The 14,947-nt window shown below is 40.7% G+C and overlaps 1 protein-coding gene across 5 annotated transcripts in view; it reads right to left on the bottom strand.

Moving 5' to 3' along the window:
- The window catches only part of ZC2HC1B (zinc finger C2HC-type containing 1B), a 96,593-nt gene that overhangs the window by 49,225 nt on the left and 32,421 nt on the right, over positions 1 to 14,947 (bottom strand). For 2 of the 5 annotated variants that reach the window (XR_004228942.1, XR_002724748.1), the window contains exons 1-2: positions 11,527 to 11,656; positions 10,897 to 11,005 (exon numbers count right to left, since the gene is read on the bottom strand). Coding sequence is in view for 1 of the 5 variants with exons in the window: in XM_023183756.1 (XP_023039524.1) it covers positions 10,897 to 11,005 (109 nt within the window). In the remaining 4 variants the exon portion in view is untranslated. Of the gene's footprint in view, positions 1 to 10,896; positions 11,006 to 11,156; positions 11,194 to 11,526; positions 11,665 to 14,947 lie in introns of those variants that run through there. The other 3 variants (XR_004228943.1, XR_004228944.1, XM_023183756.1) reach the window with 3 other exon arrangements.

The following is a 14,947-nucleotide window of genomic DNA, read 5'->3' as shown; positions in this document are numbered from 1 at the left end:
CAGAATGAACCACATGTTAGGCCACAAATTAAGTCTCAGTAAATTTAAAAAGACATATATCATATGAAGTGTCTTCTCCAACCACAGTGAGAGAAAGCAGAAATAAAACTATAAAATTCATAAATTTGTGGAAATTAAACAACATACTCTTAAGCAACCAATGTATCAAAGAAGAAATCACAAGAGAAATTAGAAAATATTTGGAGATGAATGAAGCTCAAGAAAAAACACACTGAAACTTATGGGACTTAGCAGTGCTAAGGGGGAATTTACACCTATAAATGCGTACATTAAAATAACAAAAAAGATTTCAAATCAACAATCCAACTTTGCAAATTATGGAAACAGAGAAGAACAAATGAAATCAAAAGCTAGTGGAAGAAAGTAAATAATAAAGTTTAGACAGAGAGAAATGAAATCAAGAATAGAAAAATAAGAGAGAAAAATCAATAAAACCAAAAGTTGGTTCTTTGAAAAGAATCAATAAATTGAAAAACCATGGGGGCAGGGGCCCAGATGACCGATTAGAAGCAGCTGTGGTCCACAGCACTCACAGAGAGGAACAAAACAGGCAAGTGAAGACAGCACCTTTAACTGAAACATCCAGGTTCTCACATTGGTACTAATTAGGGAATCAACTCAATACACAGAGAATGAAGAAAAGTAGGGTGGTGCGATGGCCCACCAGGACTGACATGGAGCCAAGGAAACCCCCATCCCCAGCCAAGGGAAGCAATTAGTGACTATGTGACCCAAGAAACCATGCTTCTCCCATGGATCTTTGCAACCTGTGGATCAGGAGATCCCCTTGTGAGCCCACGCACCAGAGCTTTGGATCTGTCACTTAGAACTGGGTAGAGACTTGGCAGAGCAACTGCTCAGGCACACACAGAAACCCAGGAACTTTAAACACACCAGTCTTTCTGCAACTCAGGCAAGGTGGGTGGTCCACATATACCCCTAGGAAGGGGGCAGAATCCAGGGAGCCAAGCAGCATCATTCTGTAGACCCCACTTCCACCACACCTCACAAGATAAGACCCACTGTCTTGGAATTCCAGCAAGCCATCAGCAACAGAGTGGAGCCTGCCTGAGACAGGATGGAGCCTCAAGAGGAGAGTGGAGGGCAATACCTCTGCTGTTCAGTGAATTCAGCCATTTCAGCCTGTGGGCTTTGGAAAGTCAAAACGGTCCAGACGAGGAATGGTTTCCCTAGAAGTGCAACACAGCAGCTTTGCCAGATCATGGCCAGACTGTTTCTTCCTCACTGGGCAGAACCTTCCAGCTGGACCCTCCAGCCATGCCTGCCTGCACATATTAGAGACAGAGCTCTGATCTCTCCCTGGGATGAAGTGCCCAGAGGAGGGGAGGGCTGTCACCTGGGTTGGTTGGATAACTTAGCCCTTCTGGCCTTTGGGCTTTGGAGAGACCAAGTTGACAGGGGCAGAGGCAGCTCATCACCACAGCACAGCTGTTTTGTTGAGGTATGGCCAGACTGTTTCTTTAAGCAAGACCCTGATCCACTCCTCCTTGTGGGGCAGGTACTCCCAGTCAGGTCCCACCCACAGTGGCCTCTGGTCACCCTGGCCTGTGTTCTCCCTGGGACAAAGTGTCTGAAGGGTGGGGCAGGCTCCCAACTTGGCCATTTGGCTTCTCAGCTTGTCCAGCCTGTAGGCCTTGGAGAGCCCAAACAGATCAGGGACTGAAGGGATCTCCAATACAGCATAGCTGCTCTATCAAAAGCAGACTGCTTCTTTAAGAGGGTTCCTGATCCTGACTAGGTAAGACCTCCCAACAGGAGTCTTCAGCCACCTCCTACAGGCAAATTTGGGCCAGCAATAGGTCAGGACCCCTGGGACAGAGCTTCCAGAGGAAAAAGTTGGCTGCCATCTTTGCTATTTCACAGGCTTCACAGGTGATACCTCAAGGTACAGAAAAAAAAAAAAAAAAAAAAGAAAACTAAGGTTTAGAGTGGATCCCCAGCAAACCATAGCAGCCCTATGAAAGAGTTGCCAGAATGTTAAAAGAAAAACAAACAAATAGAAAACAACAACAAAACCCATCCAAAGGTCAGCAGCGTGAAAAATCAAAGGTAGATAAACCCACTAAGATGAGAGAGAATCAATGCAAAAACACTGAAAACTCAAAAAGCCAGAGTTCCTCTTTTCCTTAAAATGACTGCAACACCTCTCCAGCAAGGGCTCAGAACTGGGCTGGGCTGAGATGGTTGAAATGACAGAAGTAGGTTTCAGAAGGTGAGTAATAAACTTCATTGAGAAAAAAAAGCGTGCTGTAAACCAATGCAAAGAAGCTAAGAATCACGATAAAATAATACAGGAGCTGAGAGCCAAAATAGCCAGTTTAAAGAGAAACATAACTAATCTGTTAGAGCTGAAAAGCACACTATAGGACTTTACAATGCAATCGCAAATATTAATAGCAGAATAGACCAAGTGGAAGAAAAAATCTCAGAGCAAGAAAGAATCTCAGAGCTTGAAGACTATCTTTCTGAAATAAGACAGGCTGACAAGAATAGAGAAAAAAGAATGAAAAAAAATGAACAAAACCTCTGAGAAATATGGGATTATGTAAAGAGACCAAATCTACAACTGATTGGCGTACCTGAAAGAGACAGAGAGAATGGAACCAAGTTGGAAAACACACTTTAGGATATAATCCAGAACTTCCCCAACCTAGCAAGACAGGCCAATATTCAAATTCAGGAAATACAGCAAACCCCATTAAAATACTCCATGAGAAGATAGATCATCCCCAAGACATATAATAATCAGATTCTCCAAGATTGAAATGAAAGAAAAAATGGTTAAGGGCAGCCAGAGAGAAAGGCCAGGTCACCTACAAAGGGAAGCCATCAGACTAACAGCAGACCTCTCAGCAGAAGCCCTAGAAGCTAGAAGAGACTGGGGGTCAAAATTCAACATTCTTAAAGAAAAGAATTTCCAACCCAGAATTTCATATCCAGCCAAACTAAGTTTCATAAGCAAAGGAGAAACAAGATCCTTTTCAGACAAGCAAATGATGAGGGAATTTGTTACCACCAGACCTGCTTTGCAAGAGCTCCTGAAGGAAGCACTAAATATGGAAAGGAAAAACCGTTACAAGCCATTACAAAAACACACTGAAATACACAGACCAGTGACACTATGAAGCAAACACAGAAAGAAGTCTACAAAATAACCAACTAGCATCATGATGACAGGATCTAATTCACACATAACAATACTTACCTTCAATTTAAATGGACTAAATGGCCCAATTAAAAGACATAGAGCAGCAAGCTGGTTAAAGAACCAGGACCCATCAGTATGCTGTCTTCAAGGACCCATCTTACTTGCAAAGACATACATAGGCTCAAAACAAAGGGATGAAGGAAAATTTACCAAGCAAATATAAAATTGATAAAAGCAGGGGTTGCGATCCTAGTTTCTGACAAAATAGGCTTTAAACCAACAAAGAGCTGGGCGCAGTGGCTCATGTCTGTAATCCTAGCACTTTGGGAGGCCGAGGCAGGCGAATCACCTAAGATTAGGAGTTTAAGACCACCCTGGCCAACATGGTTAAAGCTTGTCTCCACAAAAACTACAAAAAACAGCTGGACATGGTGGTGGGTGCCTGTAATCTTGGCTACTTGGGAAGGTGAGGCAGGAGAATCACTTGAACCAGGAGGTGGAGACTGCAATGAGCCAAGATTGTGCCACTGCACTCCAGCCTGGGAGACAGAGTGAGACTCCATCTCAAAAATAAACAAACTAACAAAGATCAAAAAAGACAAAAGAAGGGCATTACATAATGGTAAAGGGTTCAATTCAACAAGAAGAGCTTACTATCCTAAATATATGAGCACCCAATACAGGAGCATGTAGATTCATAAAGCAAGTTCTTAGAGGCTTTCAAAGAGACTTAGACTTGCAAATAGTGATAGTGGGAGACTTTAACACTGCACTGACACTATTAGACAGATCAGCGAGACAGAAAATTAACAAAGATATTCAGGACTTGAACTCAGCTCTGGATCAACTGGACCTGATAGATATCTAAAGAACTCTTTACCCCAAAACAACAGAATATACATTCTTCTCATTGCCACTTGACTCTAAAATTGATCACATAATCAGAAGTAAAATACTCCTCAGCAACAGCAAAAGAGCTGAATCATAACAGCCAGTCTCTCAGACCACAGCACAATCAAATTAGAACTCAAAGTTAAGAAATTCACTCAAAAGCATACCACATCACATGGAAACTGAACAACTCAAGATTAAGAAATTCATTCAAAACCACACCACTACATGGAAACTGAACACTACATGGAACCTGCTCCTGAATGACTTGTGAGCAAATAATGAAATTAAGGCAGAAATCAAGTTCTTTTAAACTAATGAGAACAAAGATACAATGTACCAGAATCTCTGGGTTGCAGCTAAAGCAGTGTTAAGAGGGAAATTTATAGCACTAAATGCCCACACCAAAAAGCTAGAAAGATCTCAAATTGACAACTTAACTACTAAAAGAGGTAGAAAACCAAGAGCAAACAAACCCAAAGCTAGTAGAAGACAAGAAATAATCAAGATCAGAGCTAAACTGAAGAAAGTAAAAACACAAAAACACCCTTCAAAAAAATCAATGAATCCAATAACTGTTTTTTTAAGATTAATAAGATAGATAGACTGCTAACTAGACTAATAAAGAGGGAGAGAAGATTTAAATAAACACAATTGGAAATGATAAGGGATATCACCACTGATCCCACAGAGATACAAACAACCATCTGAGAATACTATAAACAACCTTATGCACATAAACTAGAAATTCTAGAAGAAAATTCCTGGACACATACATCCTCCCAAGACTGAACAGGGAAGAAACAGAATGCCTGAATAGAACAATAACAAGTTCTGAAATTGAGGCAGAAAAAAAGAGCCTGCCAGTCAGAAAAAAAAAAAAAAAAAAAAAAAAAAAAAACCCAGGACAAGATAGATTTACAGATGAATTCCACTAGAGGTACAAAGAAGAGCTGGTACTATTTCTACTGAAACTATTTCAAAAAATTGAAAAGGAGGGAATCTTCCCTAAATCATTTTTTTTTTCTTTTTTGAGATGGAGTCTCACTCTGTCACCCAGGCTGGAGTGCAGTGGGTCAATCTCAGCTCACTGCAACCTCTGCCTCCCAGGTTCATGTGACTCTCATGCCTCAGCCTCCTGAGTATCTGGGATTACAAGAGCCCACCATCAAAACCTGTCAGAGATACACCACCAACAACAAAAACTTCAGGTCAATATCCTTGATGAACATCAACGCAAAAATCCTCAACAAAATACTGGCAAACCAAATCCAGCAGCATATCAAAAAACTTATCCACTACAATTAAGTAGGCTTCATCCCTGGGATGCAAGGTTGGTTCAATGTACACGAATCAATAAATGTGATACATTACACAAACAGATCTAAAGATATGATTATCTCAATAGATGCAGAAAGGACCTTCAATAAAACTCAACATCCCTTTATATAAAAAACTCTCAATAAACTATGTTATTAAAGGAACACACTTCAAAATAATAAGTGCCATATATGACAAACCCACAGCATATATCACACTGATTCGGCAAAAGCTGGAAGCATTCTCCTTGAAAACTGGCACAAGACAAAGAGGCCCTCTCTCACCACTCCTGTTCAATATAGTATTGGAAGTTCTGTCCAGGGCAATCAGACAAAAGAAAGAAAGAGGATTCCAATAGGAAGAGAGGAAGTCAAACTATTTTTGTTTGCAGATGACATGATCCTGTATCTAGAAAACCCCATTTTCTCAGGTCAAAAGCTTCTTAGGTTGGTAAGCAACTTCAGCAAAGTCTCAAAATACAAAATCAATGTGCAAAAATTGCTAGCATTCCTATATACAAACAACAGGCAAGCTGAGAGCCAAATCATGAGTGAACCTCCATTCACAATTGGCACAGAAAGAATAAAATGCCCAGGAATACAGCTAACAAGGGAAGTGAAGAATCTCTTCAAAGAGAACTATAAACCACTGCTCAAAGAAATCAGAGATGACATAAACAAATGGAAAAATATACCATGCTCATGAATAGGAAGAATCAATATCATGAAAATTGACATACTGCCTAAAGCAATTTATAGATGCAATGCAATTTCCATTAAACTACCACCGACATTCTTCACAGAATTAGAAAAAAACTATTTTAAAATTCATATGAAATCAAAACAGAGCCCAGATAGTCAAGACAATCCTAAGCAGAAGGAAGAAAACTGGAGCCATCATGCTACCCAACTTCAAACTACACTACAAGGCTACGGTAACCAAAACAGTATTACACTAGTACAAAAAGACTCAGAGACCAATGGAACAGAATAGAAAAGCCAGAAATAAGTTTGCACACCTAAAACCATCTGATCTTCAACAAACCTGACAAAAACAAGCAATGGGGAAAGAATTCTTTATTTAATAAATGGTGCTGGTATAACAGGCCAGCCATATGCAGCAAATTGAAACTAGACCCCTTCCCTACACCATCTGCAAAAATCAACTCAAGATGGATTAAGGACTTAAATGTAAAGCCCCAAAACTATAAAAACCATAGAAGAAAATCTAGGCAATACCATTCAGAACATAGGCATGGGCAAAGATTTCATGATGAAGACACCAAAAGCAATTGGGACAAATGCAAAAAGTGACAAATGGTATCTAGTTAAAATAAAGAGCTTCTGCACCACGAAAGAAACTATCATCAGAGTGAACAGACAATTTACAGAATGGGAGAAAATGTTTGCAATCTATCCATCTGACAAAGGTCTAATACGTAGCATCTACAAGGAACTTACACAAATTTAAAAGATAAAAACAACTTCATTAAAATGTAGTCCAAGGACATGAACAGGCACTTCTCAAAAGAAGACATACATGCAGCCAACAAACATATGAAAAAAGCTCAACTTCACTGAACATTAGAGAAATGCAAATCAAAACCACAATGAGATACCATCTTACACCAATCAGAATAGCTATTATTAAAAAGTTAAAAAATAACAGATGCTGGCAAGGTTGTGGAGAAAAAGGAATAGTTTTACACTGTTGCTGGAACTGTAAATTAGTTTAACCATTGTGGAAGACAGTGTGTTGATTCCTCAAAGATCTAGAGGCAGAAATACCATTTGACCCAGCAATCCCATTACTGAATATATACCCAAAGGAATATAAATCATTCCATTATAAAGATACGTGCACATGTATTTTCACTGTAGCACTATTCACAATAGCAAAGACATGGAATCAACCTAAATGTCTATCAATGGTAGACTGGATAAAGAAAATGTGGTACATATACACCATGGAATATTATGCAGCCATAAAAAGGAATGAGATGGTGTCCTTTGCTGGGACATGAACGGAGCTGGAGGCCATTATCTTCCACAAATTAATGCAGGAACAGAAAACCAAATCCCACATGTTCTCACTTATAAGTGGGAGCTGGATGATGAGAAAACACGGACACACGCTGGGGCACAACACACACTGGGGCCTGTTGGAGAATGGGGGAAGGAGGGAGAGCATGAAGAAGAATAGCTCATGGATGCTCAGCTTAATACCTAGGTGACGGGATGATCTGTGCAGCAAATCACCATAGCACATGTTTACCTATGTAACAAACCTGCACATCCTGCACATGTACCCCTGAACTTAAAAAGAAAACCATTAGCTTGATAGACTAATTAAAAAAAAGAGAGGGGCCAGGCACAGTGGCTAACGCCTGTAATCCCAGCACTTTGCAAGGCCAAGGCAGGCAGATCACTTGAGGCCAGAATATCAACACCAGCCTAGCTAACACGGCAAAACTCTGTCTCTATTAAAAATACAAAAATTGGCCAGGTGTGGTGGTGTGTGTCTGTGGTCTCAGCTACTGGAGAGGCTGAGACAGGAGAATTGCCTGAACCCAGGAGATGGAGGTTGCAGTAAGCAAAGATTTCGCCACTGCAATTCAGCCTTGGCAACAAAGTGAGGCTCTCTCTCTCAAAAAAAAAAAAAAAAAAAAAAAAAAAAAAAGTTAAAATTAAAAAAGAGAAAACACACAAATTACTAAAATCAGAAATGAAAGTGGAGATAAAACTACCAATGCTATAGAAATAAAAAAGGATTTCATGAAAGTATTATGAAAAAATATATACCAAAAAATCGGATAATCTAGATGAAATGGATCAATTCCTAAAAAACAAAACACCTACTTACAGTAAATCATGAACGAATAGAATATTTCAGTAGACTTATAACTAGTAAGGAGATAGAATTAATAATAAAAAATCTTAGACATTAAAATGCTCCAGACTTGAGAGCTTCACTGGTAAATTCTACCAAACATTTAAAGAAGAACTAATACCAAACCTTCTCAAACTTTTCCCAAACGTATTAAGAAGTAGGAACATTCCTAATTCATTCCATAAGGCCAAGGGTATCCTGACTTCAAAGACACTATAAGAAAACTATATTTCTTACGAACATTAATGCAAAAATCCTCAATAAAATACTAACAAATCAAGTTCAGTAGCATGTTAAAAGGATTATACACCATGACCATGTGAGATTTGTTCCTGGGATAAAGGGATGGTTCAACACATGAAAATTGATCAATGTACACTACATTTACAGAATAAAGGACAAAAATTACACCATCAACTCAACTGATGCATAAAAAAGCATTTGAGAAAATTCAACACCCTTTCATGATAAAAAAAAAAAAAAACACCAACAAACAGGACATAAATAAACAGAAATATATTAGATGTTCATGGATTTGAAGACTTACTATTGTTAAGATGTCCGTACTAAACAAAGCAATCTACAGATTCAGTGCAATCACTGTTAAAATCTCAATGATGTTTCTTGCAGAAATAAAAAAGCCCAACCTAAAATTCACATGGAATCTCAAGGGATCCCAAATAGCCAAAGCAATCTTGGCTGTATCTTGGAGGACTCATAGTTCCTTATGTCACAACTTACTAAAAGCTATAGTAATCAAGGAAATGTAATACTGGCATAAAGACAGACATATAAACCAATGAAACAGAACAGAGTCCAGAAATAAACCCTTGTATACATAGTCAAATGATTTTTGACAAGGGTGCAAGACCATTGGTTGAATGGGGAAATTGGACATCCACATTCGAAAGAATGAAGCTGGACCATTACCTAACATCATATATTAAAAATTAACTCAAAATATATCAAAGACCTAAAATGTAAGATCTAAAGCTAGCCTTAGCTTAGACAAAAACATAGGAGTAAACCTCTCTGACCCTGGATTAGGCAAAGATTAATCCAATTTCTTGGATTTCTTGGTCACCAGAGGCAACCAAAGAAAAATAGACAAATTGGACTTCACGAAAATTTTAAAAATTTATGAATCAAGAGAATATCAACATAGTGAGAACTCATCTCTACGAAAAATTTTAAAATTATCTGGGCATGGTGGCATATGCCTGTAGTCCTGGGTACTTGGGAGGCTGAGGTGGGAGGATCACTTGAGCCTGGGAGGTTGAAGTTGTAGTGAGCTATGATTGTGCCACTGTACTCCAGCCTGGGCAACAGTGACCCTGTCTCAAAATCAAACAAAACACACACACACACACACACACACACACACACACACACACACACACAAGAATATCAACAGAGTAAAAAGGCAACCCATGGAATAGGAAACAAAAGAATATTTATAAACCATATTGCTGATAAGGGATTAATATCCAGAATACATAAAGAATTCCTAAAAGTCAACAACAAAAACAACTAATTAAACTGGGGATTAAGTTAGCAAAAACCAAAACAACAAAAACAATTCAAAAATGGGCAAAGGACTTGAACGGACATTTTTTCAAGCAATATATACAAATGATCAATAAGCACTTGAAAAGAGGCTTAACCTCACAAATCATTATAGATATGCAAATTAAAACTAAAATGAGATACCACCTCATCCCCATTAGGATGGCTCCTATGGTTCTGCCTTGCTGCTACTTTGAAGAAATTACAGTTAGCCTCTGTTCCCATGGGTTCCACATCTGCAGATTTAACAACTACAGATGGAGAACATTTAAAAATAAATAAATAAATAAATAAAACACAACTGTACCAATAATAAAAAATAATACAACAATTTTAATATAGCATAACAACTACTTACATAGTATTTATATTGCCTTAGGTATTATAAGTAATCTGGAGATGATTTAGTGTATACAGGAGGATGTGCCTAGGTTATATGCAAATTCTACACCATTTTATATCAGGGACTTGAACATCTCAGGTTTTGGTATCCACTAGGGCCCTGGGACCAATTCCCTGTGGATACCGAGGGATGACTGTACAGAAATTCTTGACTTATGATAGTTTGACATAAGATTTTTCAACTTTACATGAGTAAATTGGGGTGTTAAATGCATTTTTTCTTACAATATTTCTATTTACAATGGGCTTATCAGGACATAGCCCCATCATACATTAAGGAGGATCTGTATTTATTTCTAGACAAGAAACTTTCCCTTTATTTTCAACACAAACATAAGACACATGGTCTTCTCTTGTTTTCAATCTCCTCAGTTTTACTAGACCGGAGAACAATGGTTCTAGCCTCCCATTGCAGTAATGGAATTTGACTTCTACATTGTGAAAATTGTGTAATCCTGATAAATTAAGAAATACTCCCTTTTGGCAAATAAGCTTTAACCTCTAACCCAAATATCTTTGCATCCAGAAGCAACAGTGAATGTCTTAGAGCCTTTGCAGACTACCGGTGAATCCCAAACCCAACAGTGATCTCCTCTGACCCCCATCATTTGAGAGCTGAAATGCACTCTCTGACTCACCGGAATTGGTTGGGACTTCATTTGTGGCCACCTGGGCCCTGTTCTGCAGCAAAGCTCCCACGGCACTAGTAACAGTTGGTTCTTTTTTTGGACCCATCTGAGCCCTACCCTACAGGGAGAGAAAGAAAGAGAGACAAAGAGAACACCTTCTGTAACCTCAGGTACCACATAGGAGGTACAGTTGTTCCCACTTCACCAGCAGCAGACTGGCATCATCTGTAGGGACTCCCTGAATCCAGGAAAAGGGGACAGACACACACCCTGCACTTCAGTTAGCCTGGTTCTTGTCCTCCCAGCTGGTGCTCAAAGCCATATCTGGGTTTTGAAGCCTCCCTTCCATAATGAAGCCCTTGGGGTTGTTAGTGGTATATTTATCCTATAAAATTAGTTGTATGGAGACATAAGAAATCACTTAATGTCAATAAAGGTTAAAGAACATTTTACTTTTTCATTACAGTTGAAGACAGTTTTTTTTTTTTTTGTAACATGAACAGAGAAGAAAAACAGATCGGCAGGCAGCAAATGTTTTAAGCATGAAATTACAACATCCCTATACCATCCCCCTCCCTGCAGAGCAGCAGCAGCAGAATAGTTATATTAAAACAAAATAAGGACCAAAAGGTTTCTCACATGCTCCTTTCACCTTGTCACTGATCCCACCTCCAGTTCCATGGAAACTGCAGTATAAAGATAACCTGTTACCCCAAGTGAGAATTCTCACTTGGGTAAGAATGGCTGAGAGACTATAACACGCAGCTCATCCCCATTCATACAAATAAAGCTATTTTTAGAGGCCCATATTGGTCTCTTTTGGTTAAGGGTATGACACATTTTAAAAGCTGATTATGTTTAAAATAGAAACATATTTCGGCTGTGTTGTTAACAGCCCTTCAAAACTGAAACAACCCCTCCTTTCCTGTTCCATTTTTGAGTAAGCCTCACTATTAGACAAGGCCCCAAAGTGGTGAAGCTGGCACAAGGGAAACAAATACGGCTGTTCAGATATACTCTACAGTGAGTGAAGGAATTCACAAAGCAAGCAATTTTTCTTCTGTGTTCCCAATCACCACTCAGCTCTGGAAAACAAGGAGAGGAATGGGGCCAAGTCACTAGTTACACTGACAGCCAGCTGGCCTTCTTCAGGAATAAAAACACTTCCGTTTGCTGCTTTCCTGTGCTCTCTTTGGCCCCACTAAAGCCGACTAACTATGGAGACCGGTAAGAGGAACCATTTGCAGAAATGTAATTCACCCTTTACTGCTTTACAGAATGTAGGTAGACTTATACATAGAAACTTTTCCATAATTAGGCTGTAATCAAGCCCAAAGTAGTCATATTCCTCCAAAGGTATGGTGCCAGTCGTATCAACTAGAAAAAGGCTACTGGAGAAGGGGAGGGTGGGGTAATGTAGAGAGAGGAAAGGAGGAGCCCCTATGTGCAAGACACTGAACTGGGTCCTTCACTTATCTATAAGTCCCCCAACAACTCAGCAAGGCACACATGATTAACCCCATTTGACAGATTAAAGTGAATCTCAAAGAATTTAAGTAACTCGGCCAAGTTTACCTAAATTATAGAATTAAAATTCAAACCCTGGCCGGGCACGGGGGCTCATGCCTATAATCCCAGCACTTTGGGAGACCAAGGCAGGCGAATCACCTGAGGTCAGGAGTTCGAGACCAGCCTGATCAACAAGGGGAAACCTCGTCTCTACTAAAAATACAAAAGTTAGCCAGGCATGGTGGTTGGTGCCTGTAATCCCAGCTACTTGGAAGGCTGGGGCACAAGAATTGCTTGAACCCGGGAGGCAGAGGTTCCAGTGAGCCGAGATTGCACCCCTGCATTCCAACCTGGGCAACAGAGTGAGACTCCATCTCAAAAAAAAAAAAAAAAGAAAAGAAAAAGAAATTCAAACCCTGACTACTGAATGTAGAATCCTGGCTTTTTCTACATTGCACTTCTTCCCATGCTATCTCAGATGTCAAGACTGAATCTAGGCCAGGTGTGGTGGCTCATGCCTGTCATCCCAGCACTTTGGGAGGCTGAGGCAGGCAGATCACTTGAGGTCAGGAGTTCATGACCAGCCTGGCCAACATGGTGAAACTCCGTCTCTTCTAAAAATACAAAAATTAGCTGGGAGTGGTGGTGGGTGACTGTAATCCCAGCTACTTGGGAGGCTGAGGCAGGAGAATCACTTGAACCGGGGAGGCAGAGGTTGCAGTGAGCCAAGATTGCGCCACTGCACTCCAGCCTGGGTGACAGAGTGAGACTCCATCTCAAAACCAAAAACAAAAAACAAAACTGAATCTATAAAACTGTGTTTATCATAACCACTGCCCCTCAACACAAATATGTCCTCCCTCCTGTGTTCTATTATCTACAGAGATTGTCTTCCTATCTGTCCAGGCTCTGGAGCTGAAAACCTTATTGTCAACCCTGATCCCCTCTTTTATCCTATGTCTAATCATTTTCTCAGTCTCACCAATTATTTCTTAGATTCTCCCTCCCACACACCCTATTAATCTTCCTCTTCTAGGCCCTCATTTTTTCCCTGTTGTGGTGGGTCCTACTTGGTCTCTCATTAATCCATGTGGAACAGAAGTTGCAAAAGTGACCTTCCTTAAAAGCCAGTTCCATGTCACTCCAGCCTCCACTGTTCACCCAACCCACACTCCCTGCAGGATGACACATGAGGCCAACTGGACAGAAAGGCCAAGAAACCCCATCTTCAGAGAGAACAGAAGGCAGTGAATAGCAGGAGGAAGAGACAGGATGGCAAAGTGCAAAGGAGGACTGCCTGACTTCCTGAGGACTTTCCAGTTCCTGCTTCCAGGACCTCAGGTCTGGCTGTCCTTGATTTTAGGGTGTCTCTTCAATCAATTCCTCTTTTCCTCCTTGAGTTAAAGGACTTGAGTTAAAGCCTTTCTAGATCTGGCTGCCTATCTTGCCTGTCCCTGTCCTTCCTTCCCTTCCTTCCTTCCTTCCTTCCTTCCTTCCTTCCTTCCTTCCTTCCTTCCTTCCTCCCTTCCTCCCTTCCTCTTTTCTTTTTTTCTTTCTTTCTATTTTTTTGAGACAGAGTTTCGCTCTTGTTGCCCAGGCTGGAGTGTAATGGCGTGATCTCGGCTCACCACAACCTCCGTCTCCCAGGTTCAAGTGATTCTCCTGCCTCAGCCTCACAAGTAGCTGGGACTACAGGCATGTGCCACCACGCACGGCTAATTTTATATGTTTAATAGAGAAAGGGTTTCTCCATGTTGGTCAGGCTGGTCTCGAACTCCCTACCTCAGGTGATCTGCCCACCTCGGCCTCCCAAAGTGCTGGGATTACAGGCATGAGCCACCACATCCGGCATCCTGTACCTCTTTCATAGGTACTGTATGCTTTAGCCCCCTAGATGGGTGCCTCAGGCCACAAACTGGATGTTTTGTGCATAAAGCACTTCCCAACCCCAATTCTAGGCTGGTGAACCCATTTTGATATTTAAGGGCAAAACGTTTGCTTGCCTTTGAAGACTTCCAGGAATTGCAGTGACTTCTTCTTCCATAGCTCTCCTATATATGCTAACTGTACCAGCTCCAAGTCCTCCTCCATCTTTCAATGACAAATTCTTGATCAACCAGTAGCTAGCACAGTTTCTGGTACACGTGTGATAGTCAATAACTCTCTAATGCTTATGGGATTAGAGCTCAGGATCCACAGTCTGTGGGATCCGCTTTTGTTGGAAAGGGTCCCACCCCATTAGATATCAGATTTAACCAGAAGCTTTCTAAACCGGCTGCAGGGGCCAGGCACGATGGCTCACACCTGTAGTCCTAGCAGTTTGGGAGGCTGAAGGGGGCAGATCGCTTGGGCCCAGGAGTTTGAGACCAGCCTGAGCAACACAGTGAGACCCCATCTCTACTAAAAATATAAAAAATTAGCCGGACGTGGTGCCATGCACCTGTAGTTTCAGCTACTCAGGAGGCTGAGGTGGGAGGAGCACCTGCGCCTGGGAGGTCAAAGCTGCAATGAGCCATGATTATAGCATTGCACTCCAGCCTGGGCAACACAG

This window comes from Piliocolobus tephrosceles, chromosome 5 (assembly GCF_002776525.5).
Source record: "Piliocolobus tephrosceles isolate RC106 chromosome 5, ASM277652v3, whole genome shotgun sequence".
Lineage (NCBI taxonomy): Eukaryota > Metazoa > Chordata > Mammalia > Primates > Cercopithecidae > Piliocolobus > Piliocolobus tephrosceles.
Note: the sequence above shows the minus strand (reverse complement) of the source record. Positions and strands in the feature narration are given on the sequence as shown.